At 46.0% G+C, this 23,644-nt stretch overlaps 1 protein-coding gene across 1 annotated transcript in view; it reads right to left on the reverse strand.

Moving 5' to 3' along the window:
- The window catches only part of IPO5 (importin 5), a 1,405,185-nt gene that overhangs the window by 715,277 nt on the left and 666,264 nt on the right, over positions 1-23,644 (reverse strand). The window contains exons 7-8 of the mRNA XM_044071309.1: positions 13,557-13,679; positions 13,349-13,469 (exon numbers count right to left, since the gene is read on the reverse strand). Coding sequence (XP_043927244.1) covers positions 13,349-13,469; positions 13,557-13,679 — 244 coding nt within the window. The remainder of the gene's footprint in view (positions 1-13,348; positions 13,470-13,556; positions 13,680-23,644) is intronic.

The raw sequence follows: 23,644 nt of genomic DNA on the forward strand, positions 1-23,644 counted from the left end.
TGGTTCGAGGTTAGGGCCTAAATGAAGGAAGCGGCTTAATAAGCAAGTCCGCAGGCCTGAATACACCCTCAGAAGCCAGTGCCTGCACAGTAGCTCTGGACCAATCCAAGGTAGAGACATCCGCAGGGTCCACAGTTGAAGCATTTCATGGCATACTGGACTCCGAATGGGTCTCAATAGGCGCTTGCGAATCTGAAGTAGCAGGTATCAGGGGCTGCAAAAGTACCTCACTGAGTACCGGTGAACTGGCTTAGGAGAAGCAGCGTCGGCCACTTTGGACCCAAGTGGCCTTTCTCTGTTTTTTCTGGAATACCAGTAGTCGGATGGCTAACAGACGGCATTTCTGGATAATTGAACAGAGAACCGAAATATTTAGAGGCGAAAATATACCAACGATGGATAGTGGCGCTGATTAAATAAGGCACAAAACCGACAGCAAGGTACGTTGTGGTCAGGGCCTAGGCCAGGAATACAGTACGAATAAAAATCTTTCAGGTATTTGCTTTCCACAAGTAATGCAATTAACTTTTACTGACATCGATAAGGAGCAAGAAAAAGTTTCCCCAACGGAGTACTTAGTTTTAGTTGAATACTTCGGTTCTGAAACTCGAAAACGAAAATTTCAGGAGTCTGCTGACCGGCACTTGCAAACTGCTTCTGCTTTGGGCAATGCACGGCAAGAAAGACTGATGTAATGGCGTCAGCTGCATGTTTTATACCCCTGATGACCTGATGTCATGGAAGAAGGGATAGCAACAGACGCAGGACCCAATTCTGATATTCAGGCTGACTGAGGGCTACTGTAGCAGATAACCCAAATGTAATGACTGCAACAGTGAAACACGAAGAACATCAAGGCAACTACTGTCTGGGAAACTAATCAAAATGCAGGCCAAAGACTGAAAATGGTGACCACAATAAGCATGACCTACAGAAGGAATGAAGTCAGCGCAGATTACACACTCAAAACATTAAATTAATGGTACGCAATCTGCTCAAGCATCTTGGGAAATGTGTTAATTCTTAATGTCTGACTCAACAGCCTCAAGTTATTTGGTTTCTCTTCCCCAGTACAGCAAGTTATGATCATTCACTTGTCTTGGCTTAAAATCATGCTGATTTACTTTTTCAGCAAACAGTATCAGATATAATCAAGTAAGCTTTCATTTACGAGAATAACCAAACACTATATTTGACATTTAAGACACTTGCTATTAACTTTCCCTTTAAAAAATAAAACTGAAAGGGCAAGGCTGACTGTGTAAAATACAGACCTCCACCAAATGCTAATGATGCTAATGCCAGCTTTGTTGGTTTAGAGGAGTAAAGCTTTAGGACCCAGATGACCAAAGTTCAATTAACAGCTTGCATACATGTTGGAACTGGTACAGAGTGGAAGAATGGTGCATCTCTGCTTTTTTTTTTTTGCGGGGGGTCAAGTATACTAGGTCTCAGAGCAAATTAGGGGACAGACCAGAGGGGTTAACATGCCCTTACCAACATCCACTGCACTAAAAAAACTGGGACAACTTAGTAGGCATGTACTGTGGGTTTATGCAGTAAATGGAGAACCCATAACCTTTTTGGACAGCACCACTCACTGTTACTTTGCTCTCACTCTGAGGGACAAAACAGGCTTATGAGGTACAATTGCCCAAGTGTATGGACAGGGAAGCTTGACGGCAATAAGAACAGAACAAAAATATTACGGTGTTGAAACAAAACCACCTGAATTAGTCATTCATCCTATAGCTAGTCAACTGGCTTTTCTAGTCTACAACAAATTTGCTATCTACAATATTTATCCTACCTGCAACAATGAAGTACCACTGATAAAATTAGTCTTGACGGGTTGTAGTGAAAATTTTCCAAATACAAAAAAGAAGTTATATACTCACTACAACGTTCCATCTGAGTAGGTAACTTCATTTTGTCAGCAACTTGTGGGTATCAGATCCGACCCGGATCCGAGCCGGCAGCTTTCCAAGCTAGAGATCAGAGCTCCAAGCTCCTCCCCCTTACCCATAATAACCTGCTACCTCCCACCAGTCCTCAGATAAAGTTTGCCCAATTATCAGACAGCACCAAAACAAGCAAAACCTGAACATCCTAACCTGATACCTACCAGGAGTGAATCACTTAATTCAGGTAACTAACTACAGGTTAGGGGGACGGAGGGAGGTCGGTTGCTGACAAATCAAGTTACCTAGTCAGATGGAACGTTATGGTGAGTACATAACTTCTTTATCTGAAGTAGTTAACTTCATTATCAGCAACCTGTGGGACAAAGTCCCCAGCTACCAAATAACTTGGGAGGTCCTCAAGGAAGAATATTCCGGAGCACTGCATAGCCAAAGGCTGCCCTCCCTCTGGATATCCGATCTAATTTATAATGAGAAATATAGGTATGAGAAGAAGCCCAAGTAGCCACAGAACAAATGTCATCCAAGGGTACCCTTGACCAAAAGGCAGCAGAGGTAGCCATACAAAGTACAGTTTTGTACCTACCATAAATGTAGATGTTAGAGTGCTAATACAGCTGCAGTCATAACAGATGGGTTCTCCTGCCGTCAGGCGGGCCCTCTGTCGGCCGAATTCCAAAGTCTAGGTCCGGCGTCTGTTGTAGTCGCTTCTTCCCTGACGTCAGTGCGACAGGGGTATAAAGGAACCAGCAGACGCCATTTTCATCAGTTTTTCTTGCCCCAGATGTCAGGTGCCCCCAGAAGGAAAGCAATACATAAATTTGTGTAATAAAACAATGCAATATAATCAAAATACAATAGTTGCAAGCAAATACACCATAATTGAATACCCCAATCAGGTTGTATGAGGAGGTGTTAGCCAATTGGCCTGTCCCAAGAGGGGAAGGAGGGAGGGAAACCTGGACTGCAGCTGTATTAGCACTCGAACATCTACATTTATGGTAGGTACAAAACTGTACTATGTTCATCGTGCATACAGCTGCAGCCATAACAGATGGGTAGAATCCCAAAGCTAAGAAAGGGGTGGTAGGCACTAGGTGGAACTAGGAGCCAGGATGCCCTGCAAAACTGCAGTGGCAAAGCCTGCTCTAGTTTTGGAGTATAATGGTAGGTTGTAGTGCTTGGAGAAGGTATGCACATAACTCCAAGTGGCTGCTTCCAAAATATCTTTGGTAGGAACTCCTCTGAGGAAAGCTGCAGAGGTAGCTGTGGCCCTGGTGGAGTGAGATCTGATGCCTGTAGGTACAGTTTTGCCATGAAAAGAACAGCAAAAGCGTATGCAGTGGGCTATCCATTTTGAGATTGTCTGTTTGGAAATTGAATTTCCTTGAGCTCCTACAGCATAGGACACAAAGAGCTGTTCTGATTTTCTGAAAGGCATTGTTCTGTCCAAATAATAACGCAGTTGTCTGTGGATGTCCAAGGAATGTAGTAATCTCTCCCCTTTGTTTTGAGGATTAGGATAAAAGGTAGGTAAATGTATGGCCTGATTCAAAGCTACCCTGGATACCACTTTAGACAAAGGACGAGTTGGTTCGTAAGGAAACTCTGTCCTGATGGAAGATAAAAGGCTGCACAGCCATGAGAGCTTGTAGTTCTGAAACTCTACGAGCTGAGGTAATAACCAGAAGAAAAGCTGTTTTCCAGGACAAATATTGCAAATCTGATGAGGCAGCTGGCTCAAAGGGAGGCAAAGTCAGTTTTTCCAGAATGAAATTGAGATCCCAAGCAGGTATTGGTTGTTTCCTTGGGGGTCTTAGATTCTTAGCCCCTCTGAGGAACTGTCTTAAGAGTGGGTAAGAGAATAAGGGTGGATCAGTGTTGTATTCTGCAGAAATGCCTGAGGCATGGATTTTGCTGGAGGAGAAAGTCCACTGCTTAGCAGCTCAGATAGATACTGTAGTATTTGAGGTAAATTCAGTTTTCCAGGATCCTGGCCCTTTTTCTCATTCCAGACACAAAACAGTTTCCATTTTGCGGAGTAAGCTTTTCTAGTTGACGGCCTCCTGCCCTCCAAAATGACATCCTGCACCTCCTTGGAGAGTAGGGTCTGTTGTGATGCTAAGGAATCTTCCATGCGGCTAGATTGAGCGTTTTTAGCTGGCTGTGAAGAGTTTTTAAGCTGTGCCGAGTCAGGAGAAAAGGCATTAGAGGCAGGGTCCATGGTGGAGAATGCGTCAGGCTCCTCAGGAGTGGGTACCAGTGTTGTCTTGGCCAGTCTGGAGCAATGAGAATCATCTTTGGTCTGTCTGCTCTGGTTTTCAATAGAACTTTGGGCAGCAGAGGAAGAGGTGGGAAGGCATAAACTGTCATTGATGTCCAACTGAAAGAGAGAGTCCACTTCTCCAGGCCTTTGGATGAAAAATCCTTGAGCAGAATTTTGTCAACTGGTGATTTTTGTGGGAGGCAAAGAGATCTATGTCTGGCCTTCCCCATGCTTGGATTATTTCTGTAAAAACTTTTGGATGCAACTTCCGTGTGGATCTGTCATATTTCTGCTTAGGTTGTCTGCCAGCGTGTTTTCCTTGCCTGGCAAGTACTGTGCTTGTAGTTCGATTTGTAAGTCCATGGTCATGTTCCAAAGTGACATGGCCAGTCTGCATAGGGGGTATGAATGTGTTCCTTCCTGTTTATGTACGACATAACTGTGGTGTTGTCCGTTCTTATCAATAGTTGACCTGGTTGCATGAAAGCTATAATAGCATTTATTACTGCTAGCATTTCCTTTTGATTGATGTGAAGGTGCTTTTCTTTTTGGGACCATTTGCCCTGAATGCACCGACCTGTCATGTGCGCCCCCCCCCAGGCACAGTCCGAGGCGTCTGTTGTGATGGCTTGATTTGCTTGAGGCTTGATGAATGGAAGACCTGTGTTTATTTGGCATGCTTGAGCCCACCACAGAAATTCCTTTTGCAGACATGGAATTAGTGGTATTATTGTTTCCAAACTGTGGCTGTGTTGAGACCATAGGTTTTTTTCAGGTACCATTGAAGTTTCCTCATATGCAGCTTTGCACATGGGATTAGTAAGATGCAAGATGCCATGAATCCCAGAGCCTGCAGGATTTTCCTTGCAGTCAGCCTGGTGCAATTTGCTAGTGTTCTGAAGTATTGAGTTAGTTGCCCTTGCTTCTCTGGCGTGAGGTAGGCCATCTGGGTGTTTGTGTCCAAGTTGGCACCCAGGAAAATTATCTTCCGAGTGGGTATTAGTCTTGATTTCTTTTTGTTGACTGTGTATCCCAGAGAGTTCAACAACATTATTACATAAGCCAGATGTTTCAGAAGAATGTGCTTGCTGTCCGCTTGGATCAGGCAGTCGTCCAAATAAGGGTATATTTGTATCCCTTGAAGACTGCAGTAGCTAATTACTGATGCCAGGCATTTCGTGAATACTCTGGGCGCAGTAGATAAGCCAAAGGGCAATGCAGAGAATTGATAATGGGTTGAACCTGCAAGAAATCTGAGGTATCTTCTGCAATTTTGTCTGATTGGGACATGCAGGTATGCCTCCTTGAGGTCCAATGTTACCAGCCAAGACTCCTTGCCCAGCATGGGAAGAAGCTGCTGTAGAGTGAGCATCTTGAATTTTGGTACGAGTAGAAATGTGTTCAGGATGGATAGGTCCAAAATAGATCTCCAATCTTTTCCCTTCCTTGGTACCAGGAATAGTCTGGAAGAAAAACCTTAACCTTGTTCGTGCGTAGGTACCTCTTGAATAGCTTTCATGTTTATGAGATCTGTAATTTGCCTTTGTGCCTCTGCCCTTTGACTGTGTGGCAGGTTTGGCATGCCTCTCATTTTTGGAAGGGTGTGAAAATGGAATCTGTAGCCTCTGTTTATAATGTCCAGGATCCATTTGTCTTTTGTGACAATATGCCAGTTTTTTGAAACTAATGCCAGTTTTCCTCCTAAGGGGGCTGCCATTTGAGTCTTGCTTGGCATGCAAAGGGGGAAGTCATTGGGCTTGCTTTCTGAATGACTGCGAGTTATCCTCACCACCTCTGTGTAGGAGCTTGCCACTGTCTGCCTCTAAACGATCCTTGGGATTGTCCCCTGCCACTCGGGAGTCTATCTACCTCTTTGGGGTCTGTCCGTGGCTGGAAAGGACCAATTTTTGGAAGGCCAATTTCTACTGAAACGTGGGGGTTGTACCTGTAGAAAATCTCGCACAGTTTGCATTGATTTAGCCTTTTCCTCCATTTTCCTTAATACCTCCTCAGCATTAGCACCAAATAATACATCCTTTTGTAGAGGGGCATCTAGTAATTTAGCTTTGACATGATCAGGCAAGGTTTGTTCCTTGAGCCAGGCATGTCTACGTTATGACTGATCCTGTAACAGCAGCTCTACATGAGGCCTCTAGAGCATCAAAACCACACTGTAAGGTATGCTTACCCACTTGTTCTGCACTATGCATCAAATCCTGCAACTCCAAGTCTGGTTGTTCAGGTTGTGACATTTTACTTTTCAATTGTGATAACAAAAACTGTTGGTATTTTAGCATATGGAACTGACAGTTTAAGGCCCTCATGGTTAAGGTAGCAGAGGTATATACCTTTTTCCCCCACCTTTCTAAGGATCTGGAATCTCTCTCGGAAGGTAATGGATTTTTAGCAGTGGAGGCCTTAATTCCCTTGGGGCCCTGTGAGATGGTTTCTGGGTCAGCAGCATGGCTTTTGTATAGAAAATTGAGTGAGTCAGGAACCCTGTAGTACCAGTCAGGCTTGACTGGGGCTGGAGGCAGAGAATCCGGGTTAAGGCAGGCCTCCAAGTAAACATCATCTAGGATGTCCAAGACAGGAGGTATAGCCAGAGGTTTGTGCTGAGGTAGCAGGAGAAATTCCCTAAGCCTTTAATTGGAATCTGAATGATCTTGGCCTTCCTAGTGGAAGTGTTCCCTTAAGGTATGCAAAGTTTCCCCAAATGAGTAATCCTCTGAGGGGGATACAGAAGGAATGGACACCTCTGCATCAGAGTCTTCAAAAGGGGAGTAAGAATGTTCCTGATCATCAGAGTGCTCTGAAATAATGGAGCCCTGATCAGAGGAGGGGGATTCTTCCTCCACTCTGGGCCTTTTGTCTGGTGGGAATTGAGAACCCCTGATAAGAGTAATTAAATCCTCAGCCATTTTAAGCATCTGTTTTTTAGGCATGGGGCCTGGAGATGGGCCCTGTGTAGCTAGTCTCTTAGAATGCATGGCTGCTTTAGACTTGGTGAAAGCCATGATGGAAAAAGAAGAGGAAGGTCTGAAGACACCTTGAGTGGAGGTAGACCTGTCCACATTTTGAGGTTCAACGCCAAGAGTGGCTTCGGTATCTGTAGTCGGGGTGTGGGCCGAGGAGCCTGCGACCTCGGGCACAGGAGACACCGCCAATGATGTGTCGTCGGTAGTCAGGGGCTGCGTAGGCGCCTCACTGAGAACTGGACCACGTGTAGTCGGCTTTGGTGTGGTGTCTGTAGAGGCCGCGGACCTAGTGTGTTGGTCCTTATCTTTGCTTTTTTTTTTAGACAAAACTGAGTCAGAGTATCTGACGACATAATATAGTTAAATGTTTTTCCAAAATAATGCTGGGCAAACTCCGCCCGACACTTAATGGTGCGTTGGTTGAATGTAGCACAAAAGCGACAGACCGAGATGTTGTGGTCTGGGCCTAAACAAGGTATACAGAGAGAATGGAAATCCTTATGCGGTATTTGCTTCCCACATGAAATACAATTAACTTTGTCTGACATCGGCCTGAGGCAAGAAAGTTTCCCCAACAGGGTACTTAGCTTTCAAGAAGACTTCGGTTTAAAAATTTTCGTAATTTCAGGAGCTGGCCGACCGGCACTTGCGAACTGCTTCTGCTTCGGGCACCGCGCGGCAAGAGACTGGAGAAAATGGCGTCAGCTGGTTCCTTTATACCCCTGTCGCACTGACGTCAGGGAAGAAGCGACTACAACCGACGCCAGACCTAGACTTTGGAATTTGGCCGACCGAGGTCCCGCCTGACGGCAGGAGAACCCATCTGTTATGACTGCTGCTGTATGCACGATGAACATCGGGTAGAATGAGCATGAACCCCCACAGGATCAGGCCAACGAGAAATTTTGTACGCAAGTAAAATGCAGTGAGACCTTCGTTCCTGGTTTACCCAAGGATGGCTTAGTAAAGGAAACCGAGCTGCTCCGATTTACGAGAGGCAGCTGTTCTGTGCAAATAAAAGCACAACTGTCTATGCACATCTAATGAATGGAGTCTGTACTCTCCTTTGTTCTGGTAGTTAGGGAAGAAAACAGGCAGATTAATGGATTGGTTGATGTTAGCCTCGGAAGCCACTTTGGGTAAAAAGGAGGGATTAGTCCTGAGGGATACTCTGTCCTTATGGAAGACAAGATACGGAGGTTTAGTACAAAGGGACTGAAGCTCCGATACCCTTCTAGCGGAGGTAATAGCAATCAAGAAGGCAGTTTTCCAAGACAAATACTGTAAGTCAACTGAAGTTGCAGGCTCAAAGGGGGGGGGGGCAGTAAGAGCCTGGAAGACTAAGGTCAGATCCCACGGAGGAACTGCATTCTTGACAGGAGGTCTTAAAAGAAAGGTGCCCTTCGAGAAGGTCTTAAATCTTAGAGGAAGCTAAGGGACCAAGATTGTCTCCGATGTGGAAGTGGCCGCCATTTGAACCTTCACAGTTGAACTGGCCCCCTGATGAAAAATGTGGGATAAGAACCCAAGTACTGCTGGAATGGGAGCCGTAAAGGAGTCCAAATTCCTTTGCCCGGCCCAAATAGAAAAACGCTTCCATTTACTGTTGTAGACTTTCCTGGTAGAAGGCTTATGTGCTACCACCAGGATGGATTTAACTGCGGATGAGATGCCAGAGTCCTAGCCACTAACGGAACTGGATCAACCAAGCGGAAAGCTTGATGTCGTCCAGGTTCGGAGTTTTCAATCCTGAAGGATGAGAAATCAGATCCGGAATGGGATCCAAGATCCAAGGAGGAGCTATGAGATGAGACCGCAGGTATGGGAACCAGGTTTGACTAGGCCAGAATGGGGCTATGAGGATAACCTTGCTCACCCAACAGACTAGCTTTCTGCAAGAATTCTGTCATTAACGAGAGAAGGATAAGCATAAAGACCGGATGGCCACGCATGAACTAGAGCGTCCCTGGGGGTCTCCCCCAGTGGAGGGATTAGAGTGAAAAACTTGCTGCACTTTGCATTCGAAGGCGATGCGAACAGATCACAGCAAGGTTGACCCCATTTAAGGAAGATCTGTTTCACTACCAAGGGGTTCAGAGACCACTCGTAAGGTGAGAGGATAGACTCAGTACGTCCGCTAAAATGTTGGACCGACCCAGGATGTGCGTTGCTAGCAGAAAACAGTTGGTGGATACCGCCCACTCCCAAACTCTCATGGCCTCTTGGCAGAGGGGGTAAGACCTGGTCCCCCCCCCTGTTTGATGATGTACCAGACCACTGACATGTCTGTCTGAATTGCAATAGTCCCTAGAGGAAGGGCATGGAGAGCTTGCAACGCTACAAGCACTGCCCTCATCTCCAGAATATTGATATGCAGAACAGTCTCTGTTGGGAGTCCATGTTCCTTGGACGGTTCTGCACATGCAATGCCCCCCCCCCCCAGGTGAGAAGCGTCCGTGGTCACCGTGGCTTGGGGTAGAGGCATCAAAAAAGGCAGTCCTTCCCGAAGCTCTCGGGAATGGAGCCACCAAAGCAGAGATTCCCTGCAAACCATGCTGAGGGGAATCTGGGAGTACAACGGATGTCAAAGGATGGATCACTGGACCTGCAAGGTTCAGTGAAGAACCCTCATTCAAGCAGGCTAGGGGTGAAATGTTGATAGACGCAGCCATAGACCCTAGAGCCCTCAGGACTAATTCCGCTGGTGGGGCTGGAGACTGTAGAAGGGCTAAGACATGGAGAGTTAAGTTGCTGAGTGTCCGACGTCAAGAAGGCCTTGGACTGAAGTGCGTCTATTCTGGCCCCTATGAAGTCCAGGACCTGAGCAGGCTGAAGGGACGATTTTTTGTAATTTATAGTGATACCCAACTGGTGGGCCAAATGCATGAAATAATCCCTGGCCGAGCATAGTAGATGCCTGGTGGGACCGGAGAGGAGCCAGTCATCCAGGTAAGGAAAGACTGGTATTCCCTGAAGCCTCAGATGGGCTGCTATAACTGCTATGACCTTGGTGAACACCCTGGGGGGCTGTGGTGAGGCTGAAAGGGAGGACACTGAACTGATAGACTGGCCCCCAACCAAAAGCGGAGAAACCTCCTGGATCGCCTGTTCATTAGAATGTGATAGTACGCATCCTTGAGGTCTATAGAGCACATCCAGTTCTCCTGCAGACGGGGGAGAATAGACTGAAAGGTGACCATCCGGAATTTCTCCTTGGCAACGGGCAGGCTCAATGCAGACAGGTCGAGAACTGGCCTTAAAAGTCTCCCGTCTTTTTTGGCACCAAAAAGAACCTGGAGTAATTGCCTGATCTGGACTGGCCTGGGGGACACACTGGATGGCTCTTTCTTAGCAGCTCTTATCTCTAAAGCTGCCGCCTCCCTCTGATTGGGTGGGACATCGGGGAGGCGCCCCAACTGAGGGGGAGGGTTCGGGAAGGGAATAGAGTAACCTCTGGATATTATTCAGAGCACCCAGCGATATGTCGTGATGGACTCCCAATGTGCTAGGTGTTCTGAGAAACGCCCCCCAGACTGCCTCCAGAGAGGAGCAGTCGGGCAACCTCTCAGGGTTGATGCGTGGGTCGATCAGAAAAGGGTCCCCTCAACCCAAAATTCTTCGGCCCCCCTCTGCCTCTGGGCCAGCGTCCGCCTTGTACTCCCCTGCCTCTGAAGGACAAAGGGTCCGGAGCGAAACGGGATTGTTGAGATTTCCGGAACCACATCTTTTGTCCTCTCTGGTTCCTGGAAAAGGACCTTTGAGGAGCAGAGAAGTGGATTCCGACGACAGACAACATCTTCGACTTTCTCGCTCTGGAGTAGCGTATCGCAGATGGTCTTGCCAAACAATGTAGAACAGTCAAAGGGAGCGTTCGAGGACACCTTGAAGGGTTCCGCAAAAATCGCAAAAACGGAGCCAGGCATGATACCGCAAGGCGATGCCTGCTCTGCTGGCTCTAGCCGCCCCCTCCATGACATGGGAGAGAAGCCGCATAGAAGTGTTGGATACCGACTTTAGAGTGGCTATTCGTACAGAGAAGGTTAGTTTGTCCTCGGCCGACATGGACTCCGGGGGTGACCCAGTGTACTCTGATTAGATCCCGCTGAAGGCGAATCACGTGTGCCAAGTAGTTCAGCACCCTTACGGAGAAGGTGGTTGAAGCGAACATCCGCTTTCCAATGCAGTCCATCATCCGAGACTCCTTGTCGGGTGGATGTACCAAGTAACTCTCATGAGCCAGTTCCTTCTTGGTGGCAGCTGCCACCACCATGGCATCTACAGGGGAACCTTTGCTCCACGCCGTCCTGTCTGTCAGGGGAATAAGGATCTTATCTGGTCTCCTGGGGATCAGCTCTACAGTGTCCGGCTCCTTCCACACCCTGGTAGTTATAAGATCTACCAGGGGGTCAGCCGGAGGGGACACCCAAGAGGTAGATAGGCCTGCGTCAAACGCCTCCAGAAACAGACTCAGAGGAAGGTTTTTGGGCCGACCACCCCCCTCTAATGCGCAGCATCTCCATGATGTCTCCAAAGGAGACGTCTTCGGGGGGTGACCTGGGGGAACCTGACCTGGGGGAACCTTCCCTTCCTCCAAGTCAGTGTCTTCCGTGAGGGAATCTGGGGAGTCCAAGTGCCTCCTTTTACACTTTCGTTTGTGAGGAGCCTCTTCGGGAGGGGGGGGGGGCTGTCCGAGGAAGGCTCACCAACCAGGTCCTCTTCCTCTAAGGGAACCATCTGGGACGTAGACACAGGCTGTCCCTGGGGCTGAATGATGGAAGATAGGCCCGTCTGCGAGGGAATGACGGGTGGATCCGTAGCACGAGCCTGGAGCTTCGAATCCCTCAAGAGGACCCTCTCCATGACGCGGAAGGTGAACCGCTCTCCCTAGGATCCGAGAGCAGCCCCCTCTGATCAGACGTGTGGATCGGTGCCGGAGCTGAAGCGATTGGACCCGAAAGAGACATGTGCTCCGACCGCTTCGGAGCCGAAGACAGGCTCTGCTCACAGCCACGAGAGCTCGGATCCGAAAAAGGACCAAACTCGAGGGTACAGCCAGCGAAGTAGCGATTACTATTGGCGCCAACTCCCCGGCTCTGAAACCTGATAATGGATCGGAGAAGGAGCAATGGGGGCAAAGAAAGGGGCCGAGCTCCCCACCCCCGGGAGGGGGGGGGGGGCAAGAGCACTCCCATCTGCATCTGGGCCTGGAGGAAGCGACACATCATCCGGTCCATGTCCACATCCAAAAGGCTCCTCGATCTAGAAGAAGCCACAGAGGTTGGCCGGGAAGGCCGCCTTGACAACCTCGAAGGTGACTGGGTATCCTCCTCCGGCTCTGTTGAGAAACGTGGAGAACAGAGCCGCGAGGGGGAAGACCCAGAGACCTTCAAGGGAGAAAGGAGCCGTTTAGCCGGCGGAGCTGAGGGGGGCAGAATCGGCCTGCCGCTTGTGGATCCTATGCCTCTCCCTGTCTCTTTCCTTCTCTCTATCTTACCTATCCCTTCTTTCTGGAGTCGATCTCTCCCTGGGACACAGTGGGATTTTGAGTCTCGGCCAGGGGAGCAGGAACAGTTGGCTGAACATCCGCGGCTGGTGCCACTGAGGGAGAGGAGGAAGAAGCAGGATCCGCGGGCAAAAGGCCCGCAAGGATCAACTTGGTCCTCCTGTCCCTCAAAGCCTGGGGGTTGAAGGTGGCACAGATCTGGCAGTCTGATAAATGAGCCACCCCCAAGCAAATAACGCACTGTGTGGCCATTGGCTTGGGACAGCTTATGGCCACACAGAGCATTTAGAAAATATGCCCTTAGTGCCTTCGGCCATGACAATTCACACACACAGATAAGGGGAAGGGAAAGGTTAAGACTGACTACTAAAACAATTTAAGCATAATAAACTAAGGGTAGATTAATACACAAAACCGCCAGGAGCTCGTCACTCGTGCTTCAAGAAGCCACGGCAAATGAGATCTACGGACTGGAAGGAGGTAGCAGGGTATTATAGATAAGGAGGAGGAGCTTGGAGCTCAGACCTCTAGCTTGGAAAGCTGCCGGCTTGGATCAGATACCCACAGGTTGCTGATCGAATGAAGTTAACTACTTCAGATCTATAGTAAACATCTTTGCAATTATCAAGCCACTAGACCAGTGGCAATTTGTTTTTGTACCAAAGGAAAAAATACTCACAAGTCAGTGTCACAATATTGGTGTGCTTTCTTAGCATTGCAGAAGCAGTCTCAGACAAGGTCACTATGACTTCTAGGGCAAGCTGTCTCTGCATGTTACCGAGGTTAGTGTCTCCACAAAGCTAAAACAAAAAGGGGAAAAAAGAAGATGAACAAAACACTGCAGCATACACAGTACTTTCCTTTTTTGTTTTTAAATTATAACTTACCTTAAGACACAATTGCAGTGTAGGTTCCAAGTGAGGGCGCAAATACTTGGGAACTGTTTCAGCAATTTCTACCAAAGACTTGAGGACAGAGTCATCATTTTGGAAACAAGCATCCGCTGTTGCCTAAAAAAAAAATATCCAAAAAAGTTTGAGAATGTACACCAAATTTAGCAGTTACATAACCAGTAAAAAGTTTATGGCTGAAAAAAAAAAAAAAAAATCAGGTTGCCATTCTGGTCAGTTGAAAGGGGGAAGCTGCCACAATAAAATAACTGTTTACAGATTATTACTGCACACATTTGCAGCACTCACTGATTCTGTGGAATATTAATTTGCAAAGGGCCAACATTTAAGCAAATAAACAGTTTAGACTGAAGGCAAAAAAAATGTATCTACAGATTGTGTGGAATTAAACAAATGTTCTACTTAAAGGTTATCAAAAAGTGTTAAGGACTTGCGACAAATGTTAGGAGTATATCCACTATTACAGTCCTCACTTTAGAGATTCCCACCTGCAGGCAAAGCCTGATAGGCTGGCCTGACATTCAGAGCTTTACCTTCACCCAGGGCTTTGGCCAATACCCTTCCACCAAGGCATGAGAATGTTGTTGGAATAAGATGCACTGGCAAACTTCAGAGCTTATTGGTCACAGCCAACAACCAAGTGGAAGTTAAATGTGCCAAAGCCTTAGTGGACCAGAAGGAATAAGTGAAACAGCAGTACTTCTACAAAGAGGGAAGAATGCTATCTGGATTGCAATAGTTATGTGAAAAGAATTCACAAGCTGCTGGTTTGAGAGCCAGGGTTGATTTTAGTATATGGTTACAAACCCATAACAATCTTGATTTTGCTCCACCCCCTTTCCACATCTGATCAGCTGTTACCAGCTCCTTTGTTCACAGAGCCTACTGCACCTGTCCAAGGCTCAACCTGACGCATCTGGGACCAGTGAACAAACTGCTGCAGCATCATACTGTCCGGCATTGTATCCTAACCCTCCTCTCACCACACAGCAAGCATTGCAAGTTTCACAACTGCTGGCTAGGGGAGGTACTTGCACATTTCTGTGAATGCACAGCCTCCAGACCAAGCCATATACTGCTTGCAGCTCCAAGCTCTCCCAGCTCTTAATGCTAATACCACAAGGCTAGGCATCTCCACCTCCCCTTAAGGCCAACAGCCACTCACTCAAAACCCCCCATCCCTCAAGCTCCATTTGGTAGAAGGCCTGTATTATAAGGGTGGGCCCACAGAAAAACAGCTGAAACTGCAGAACAATGCCCTTACCTCAGTTTAAAGGTTTGACAAGTACTTCCAAGCTGCAACCATTTTTGCCTGTAGGGGGTCAAGCTCCTGAACGGCAGAGGAAGCCCCCCCCCCCATTTGTCTAGATAAGATTTCTTCATGCGTTGTGTTCCTAGCTTCCCTACTACATGCGTTTAACTGGAATCAATGGTAAATCCATGTTGTCAGTCTTGGTGACCACAATTGGGTATAAGAGTAACCCTTTTAATGTTATGCAAGAAAGTCTGAAATTGGATGTAGCACTTTCCATTTTCCTCTTGCCAGGGTGTCTAGCAAAGGGCACCAGTATTGCCTTGACCCAGAGAGTGCTATTAAAATAACCTTTTGAATTTATTTTCCTTTATTTTTAGTAGTACCACAGAGAACAAGGTTACTGAAGGGAATGTGTACATAGACCTGTTCAATACAGATAGAAGGCATCTACTTTGAAGCCTCTGAACTTGCTGTCCTGCAGTACAACTGCCTCTGTTTACAGCATACTGCCAAGTTAAGTAAACTGGTCTGCTTCTGATGCACTCTATCAGATCCAGAAAGATACAGGTGTAGCATCCACTCATGGAGGTCTATCACATATCAGCTCAGTGTCAGCCATAACATTTTGTTGACAGGGAATACAGGCTGCAATTAGTGTCATGCCTGCTACTGCACAATCTCTCAGGACTGCATAGCTAGTATGCACAGCAGAAATGACCATTTGCTACATGACTGGTGCTGTCTGTACTTGCCTGGAAAACTCCCTCCTTTAAGGTACAAGTGAAAGCCTTTAGGCTCAGGATTACTACCATCACAACTGTTTCTCTTATCTCACCCTTCAAAGTTTCCTGAACTTGAGCTTCCACATGAACACCAAACAGGCTTGGAGGAAACAGGTGAGGATCTTTGTGGGGTAAAGTGCTTTGAAGGGCACCCACTGGTTATGACTGCATTGCTGAATCCACCATAATCTCTTTTCAGATGCACAAAACAAATTTTGTGAAAACCATCAGTTCCAGTACCATTGGAACTGTGTGCAGGCAAAGTGAAACCACTAGGATAAAAATGCCATGTAATCCAACACTCTCCTGGCTGAAGTTTCCATTTGCTACACAATATTTTGAAGCAGTATGTCAGATGGGCCACTCAATCCTCTGGGAAGAAGGTCTCTGTTTTGCCCAAGTCTTAGCTGCCTACAGGTATTCAGGAAAAGTAAAATCCTATCCTGGGGAAAAGGGGCAGACACTAACGTGAACAGCTTAAACACACCCTGATCAACTTTGACCTGCAACGGAAACCTTTCTAAAGGGAACTGTTAGCAGAAAAACCTTTCCAAGCGAGATGGATATCTACCAATGCAGCTGGTTCAAATTGGGCTAGGGTCAACTATTTTGGAAAAAACCCAAACTAAAGATTTTACTTTGTGGAATGAAACTGACAAGTGGTCTTCAAGTTTGGGGGATCCAAGGGTAAACAGGTTGAAAATGGCTGCTAAAAACATTCTTTAAAAGGTATATTTTGAACCAGTATAGGACAGCTTGGAGTGATGTTGCAGGATCACTGGCACAAACTGCAGGTACTGTAGATCATTGTGTGTACTGTACCTAGTCAACCACTGTAACTAGATGGCATGTGCATACAAGTTACTGAACATGTGCAAGATCAGTGTCATTTTGTACAGTCAGAGGTAATGCAGGCATGAATGGAGAGGCACATGCGAGTGCGTTTGAAGTAGAGTCAAGTTAGCTTACACATGCCAGTTAACTCCTGATGTGTCTATGTATAATAAGCAATTTGAACCCATCACAGTGCCTCAGTGTCTCGCCTGTTACGAGAAAAGTACAGTTTTGTACCTACCATAAATGTAGATGTTCGAAGATCCACATTGCTGCAGTCCTAACACTTGGGTAGTCCGCTGTCCCAGTCGGCCCGAATACCAAAGTATATGGCTGACGTCGGTCAAGGCGCATTAGTCTGACGTCAGGACGTCAGGGTACAAATGCGCATGACCGACGTCATATCCTCAGTCTTTTCTTGCCCCAGATGTCAGAAGACCCTAAAAAGATAAGGCTAAAACCAAAAAACACCACACACTCCTGCACCAAATATATGTACAATATATACAAATTTACAAGAGTATAACCTCACCCACACAACCACCCCTAAACACAGAGGGAAGGAGGGAGGGTTTGACTGCAGCAATGTGGATCTTGAACATCTACATTTATGGTAGGTACAAAACTGTACTATGTTCTTCATACCACATTGCTGCAGTCCTAACACTTGGGTAGAATCCCAAAGCAGAGGTAAGGGAGGCTGGCAAATCATAAGGAAGCAGGAGCTGACAACATGCCCTGCAAAATAGCCGTGGCAAAACCAGCCCTAGATTTAGAGTAGAGAGGAAGGTGGTAATGCTTAGAGAAAGTATGCACTGAACTCCAAGTAGCTGCCTCCAAAATATCCTTAGTTGCCACCCCCCTTAGAAATGCTGTTGAAGTGGCAGTAGCCCTAGTGGAATGAGGCCTAATCCCAGCTGGAATCTCCTTACCATGATGGGAATAACAAAATGCAATGCAAAACCCAATCCACTTAGAAATAGTTTGTTTTGACACAGGCTTGCCCTGAGAACTCAAAGCAAAAGAAACAAACAACTGCTGAGACTGCCTAAAATCCTTAGTCCTGCTTAAATAATAACGCAACTGCCTGTGTACATCTAAAGTGTGCAAAATCATTCCCCCCCTATTTTGGGGATCTGCATAAAAGGTAGGCAAATGAATAGTTTGGTTTAAAGCCACACTAGAAACCACTTTAGGCATAAAGGAAGGATTAGTACGTAAAGATACCCTATCCTTATGAAAAATCAGGAAAGGCTCAACCGCCATAAGGGCCTGCAATTCAGACACCATTCTTGCAGATGTAATGGCTAACAAAAAAGCAGTCTTCCATGACCAATATTTCAATTCAGCAGTAGCTGCAGGCTCAAAAGGTTGTAGAGTGAGTTTCTCCAACACAAAATTGAGGTCCCAAGCAGGAGTAGGAGCTCTACGGGGGTCTTATATTCTTTGCCCCTCTAAGAAATTGCTTGAACAAAGGATGAGAAAACAATGGTAGGTCACAATCATAGTGAGCTGAAATTGCTGCAGCATGAATCTTAATGGAAGAGAAAGACAAACCTTTGTCCAATAACTCAGTAAGATATTGAAGAGCCACACTCAAATTTGGCTCAGAAACATCCAAATCCTTTGCTGCACACCAAAATAAAAATCTCTTCCATTTTCCTGCATACACTTTCCTTGTACTAGGTCTTCTGGCTTCCATAATCACATTCAAAACTTGTTGAGGAAGCTGAGACCTGCCATGGTTCAAAACAGAATATGCCAGGCTGTTAGATGAAGAGAGTGAAGCTTGACATTGAGCAGATGCCCGTCCTTCTGAGACAATAGGTGTGGAATCAAAGGTAAGGGCCATGGAGGCTTCCTTACCAGACTCCTCAGCAATGGGTACCAGTGCTGCCGAGGCCAATCTGGAGCTATTAAAATCATCCTTGGCTTGTCTTGTCTGACCTTTAGAAGTACCTTTGGGAGGAGAGGCAGAGGTGGAAAGGCATACACATGAAGATTTTTCCAACTGAAAGAAAGAGCATCCACTTTCCAGGCTGTGTGATGAAACCTTTTCGTGCAAAACTTTGGCAGCTGGTGGTTTAGTGGAGAAGCGAACAGATCTATGTCTGGAGTTCCCCATGACACTGTCAATGTCTGAAATACATGAAGATCCAGTTTCCACTCGTGGGGATCCATGATTTGCCTGCTTAACACATCTGCTAAGGAGTTCTGTGCTCCTGGCAGAAACCTTGCTTGAAGATTCAGCTGCAAGCTTAACGCAGTCTCCCACAAAATCATTGCTTGCCTGCATAGAGGATAAGAATGTGTTCCCCTTGTTTGTTGATGTACCACATGACAGTTGTGTTGTCTGTTAGAATCAACACCTGCCCTGGAAGAAGTAAATCCTTGAAAGCCAGTAATGCAAACTGGACTGCTAACATCTCCTTCATGTTGATATGTAGATGCTGCAGTCTGGCAGGCCACTTGTCTTGTATCCACTTTCCATTCAGATGAGCTCCCCAAGCTGTGTCTGAGGCATCTGTTGTTAGAATCTGACTCGCCTCTGGCCGGGTCACAGAGTCCCTTGTTTAGGTGACATTCCTGAGCCCACCACAAAAATTCCTTTTGAATGCAAGGTATTATTTGAATGACAGTGTCCAAATCCTGGCAGTGCTGTGTCCATACATTTTTGAGATACCATTGTAGCTTCCTCATATGCAGTTTGGCATTGGGAAGTACCAGAATACAAGATGCCATGAACCCTAAGGCTTGAAGGACTGTCCTTGCAGTCAGCCCGGACTGATGAGATAGTTGATGGAAGTAAAGAGAAAGATTCTTTTGTTTGTCCGGGGTTAAAAGGCCATCTGGGTTGCTGTATTCAGTCTCACACCCAGAAAGCACATGTCTTGAGAGGGTACTAGACTGGACTTTATTTCGTTCACAGAATACCCTAGGCATCTTAGCACTGCTATCACATATTCCAAATGCTGAAGAAGCATGTCCCTTCCTTGAGCCAGAATCAGGCAATCGTCCAAATAAGGATAGATTTGTATTCCTTTTAGCCTGAAGAAAGCTATCACTGGAGCCAGAACCTTTGTGAATACTCTGGGCAGTAGATAAGCCAAAGGGCAATGCAGAGAACTGATAATGAGAATTCCCAGCTCGAAAATGCAGATATTTCCTGCAAATTAGCCTGATAGGAACATGAAGGTAAGCTTCCTGGAGATCCAAAGTTACCATCCAGTGATCTTTGCCCAGCAGAGGTAAAAGCTGTTGTAACGTCAACATTTTGAACTTGGGAATGTCCAGATAAGTGTTGAGGATAGACAGATCCAAAATTGGTCTCCAAGTGTTCCCCTTTTTTGGTACTAGGAACAGGCGAGAATAAAATCCTAGGCCCCTTTCTGGCACAGGAACCGGCTGAATGGCCCCTATTTGGAGCAACAGAGAAATTTGCTTGTGAGCCTCTTTCCTTTGTTGAGGAGGAATGTCTGGCATGCCTTTGAAAGGAGGCAAGGTATGGAAATAAAACCTGTAACCGTGGTGAATGATATCCAATACCCATCTGTCTTGGGTAATTAAACTCCAGTTTTCTTTGAAAAGTGCCAACCTTCCTCCCAAAGGTGCTGCCAGACGAGAAGATTCTGGCAGCTGAAAAGGCAGGTCATTGTGTCTGTTTACGAAAGGACTGACCCCTGCCCTCACCGGAAGACTGAGCAGGTGAACTCCCTGTTCTAGGCCTAAAAGACCCTTGAGCTCTGCCTCTACCACGTCTAGACCTACCCCTAGACTGGGAATCATAAGCAGGATATGTCCACCCCTTGGTAGGCCAATTTCTACTAAACTTGGAGGCTGAACCTGCAAAAATCTTTAACAGTCTGCATAGACTTAGCCTTGTCTTCCAATTTCTTTAGAACTGCTTCCACAGGCGAACCAAACAACACATCAGATTGTAAAGGAGCATCTAAAATCCTTGTTTTCACATGCCCAGCTAAATTCTGGTCCCTCAACCAGGCGTGCCTGAAGAACCGAACCAGTGGCAGCCACCCTCAAGAGGCCTGCACAGCATCAAAACCACATTGCAAAGAATGCTTACCCACCTGTTCAGAAACATGAACTAAATCCTGCAACTCTTTACACTCAATACCTTCCGCCAAAGCATCTACCTTAGACTTTAATTGTGAAAGGAGATAATTTTGGTATTTCAACATGTGAAACTGGCAATTCAAAGCTCTCATGGCCAAAGTGGAAGTAGTATACACTTTCTTTCCCCATCTATCCAAAGCCCTAGCCTCTTTATCTGGAGGAACAGGATTTTTAACAACAGAAGCCTTAACACCTTTAGGCCCCTGTGAAACAGTTTCTGGGTCTGCCCTAGGACTCTTAAAAAGATACTTATGAGCTTCAGGCACCCTATAATATCTATCCGGTTTAACTGGAGCAGGAGGCAAAGAATCAGCGTTCAGAGAAGCCTCTGCAAAAACATCCTCTACCACATCTAGAACAGGAGGTATAGCTAAAGGCCTATGCTGGGGTAGAAACAAAAATTCCCTAAGCCTTTTCCTGGAATCAGAGAAATCCTGACCTTCCCATTTAAAATGCTCCCTCATGGAATGAAGAGTCTCTGAAAATGAAAAATCCTCAGGAGGAGAAGCAGAAGGAGTAGAATCATCTACATCAGAATCAGAGTAAGGGGAATACTCCTGCAAATCTTCAGCCGAAGACTCAGAAGCATCCGAACACTGCTCAAAACTCCCAAGCTCAGGTTCCACCCTAGGCCTCTTATCAGGAGGGGCATAGAACCTCTAATCATTGTAATCAAATCTTCTGCCATCTTAAGCATATGCTTCTTAGGTACAGACCCTGAAGAACTAGGGGTAACTCCTGAAACAAAACCTGGCCTGCCCCTGGGAGAAGCCTTGGAAACAGCAGGGGAGGGCCTAACCACCTTATGAAGGGAGGGAAGAACAGCTACCTGAGAAGCCCCTTCCGCCTGGCCTACCTCCTGAGAGGTCACATCTTGCAGTAATAAAGTCTCTCCCTGGGATTCCAAAGAAATTTCTGGCTGAACCCCTGGCTCCACCGAGCCCTCTAAAGAACAGACGTCCGGGACGGACGGTTCTTCCAGCCTAGGCTTTGCTGTTTTGTCCTTGCGCTTTTTTGACGAAGCGGGCGTCGGGAGTATCCGACTGCATTTTATAATTACACCGCTTCCCAAAAACTAACCTGGCACAATCTAATCTTCTCTTTATAGTGCGTTTGTTAAATCTAGCACAAGAGCGACAGCCAACAACGTCGTGCTCAGGCCCTAAGCAAGGTATACACAAGGTATGGTAATCCCTATGAGGTATCTGTTTCCCACAAGAAATACAGTTATTCACTTTTTCTGACATCCGGTAAAATACTGAGGCAAGAAAAACCAAAATAATCCCCAACGGGGTACTTAGCCAACTTGGATTCGGTCTGAAACTCCGACTTCGGAAAATCTCAGAACGCCAACCTGCACTTGCAAAATTGCTTCTGCATCGGACCATGCGGCAAAAAAGACTGAGGATATGACGTCGGTCATGCGCATTTGTACCCTGACGCCCTGACGTCAGACTAATGCGCCTTGACCGACGTCAGCCATATACTTTGGTATTCGGGCCGACTGGGACAGCGGACTACCCAAGTGTTAGGACTGCAGCAATGTGGTATGAAGAACATCATGAGTGTCAGAATGGGATCTGAAGTTAAGCAACTTGCAAACCATGAGGCACGCAGTTAAGAGGAGGTTATTCAAACGTACTTGACTCATTTAAATTGATTTTTTTCATTTACCGAAGTGAAGCACTCAAAACGTTAAAAATAAATGAAATATCCTAAATTGTGACATACTGACAAAAGTATTTGGAATAACTACAAAAGTGTTTAAATATGAGAAAAAGCTAAGGCCACATTTTTCACAATGTATTACTTTCTCATTAACTGAAAATCTGAGTTATCCAAAGTGTCCAGTGTTCGTAGTGTTGAAGTGAAGCCATTTCAGAGAGATGGTTGTGCATTTGACCACAATTACAAGTACCTGGTCTATGATTGATTGTTTCTTTCGGCTTTTCCTGATTAGGGGTCGCCACAGCGGAACTCCGGTCCGCTGATTGGCAGTAGATTTTTATTCACGCATGTTTCCACACAAAAGACGCTCTAGCTGAGAATCGAACGGCACAACGTCTTGCTGGGAGGCAACAATGCTACCGCAGCACCACCACCGCAGTATTCACCTGGTCAGTGGTGAATGTCTGTAAAATCCCTTTGCTGTAACAAAATTCGTTTAAATATAACCTGGTCTATGATTATATTTAAACGAATTTTGTGGTTACAGCAAAGGGATTTTACAGACCTGCACCACTGGTGTTTGATAATATTGCTGAGATAGGAGTGTTTGAGCAAGAATGATATTTTCATACAGGCTGCATTTTCTGATAGAGACGCACATACAAAAGCATTTATACTTTTTAATTTAGCTGGCTTGGAAGCCATTGAGAGGACATGCTCATTTGTGTATGCAAGGTACTGGGAGAACCACCATATTGTGATACAGGCTGAAATGTGGAAGATCCAGCGTGCTTACAATGCAAATTTAGAGAAATGTGTAACCCTCAAATGGATACTACAATGGAAAGGCACAAGTTTTATACAAGTCAAAAGCCTGGTGAAACTATAGCAGCATATATTGACTTGAGAAATAAAGCAAAAATGTGCACATATGGTGATCTGAGAGACTGTGTGGTGTTGAAGCAGTGAAAAAAATTACTCTCGAAGCAAAAAAATCAAACATTAAGAAAAGTCACAGATTTGTCGAATGAACTTGTGGAAAAGCATACAAATATGCTTACAAATAAAAACATGCATGCAGTGTCTCCCAGTGCGAACGTTGAGTGTACAAGATAAAGCTAAGGTGAAAAAGTATAAACCAAAGAATGAGGCACTACCCAACCCTAACTATAAAATGAATGGGGTGACAGCAAACAACCTCATTTTTAAATGTTATAATTGAGGAGGCAGTTATGAATATTTATCCAAAAGACTTAAAGCACTTAAGCATAATCTGATGCACAGCAGAAGTAGCTGCTCAGACCAAATGCCACTGTTTTTTTCAGTCAGAAGCAAAAAGTTCCTTTTGGCAAATTTTGCTGGATCACATCTTCATAGTTAACCACTTTCAGAAC

This window comes from Protopterus annectens, chromosome 5.part0 (assembly GCF_019279795.1).
Source record: "Protopterus annectens isolate FY-2018-M chromosome 5.part0, PAN1.0, whole genome shotgun sequence".
Taxonomy (NCBI): domain Eukaryota; kingdom Metazoa; phylum Chordata; order Ceratodontiformes; family Protopteridae; genus Protopterus; species Protopterus annectens.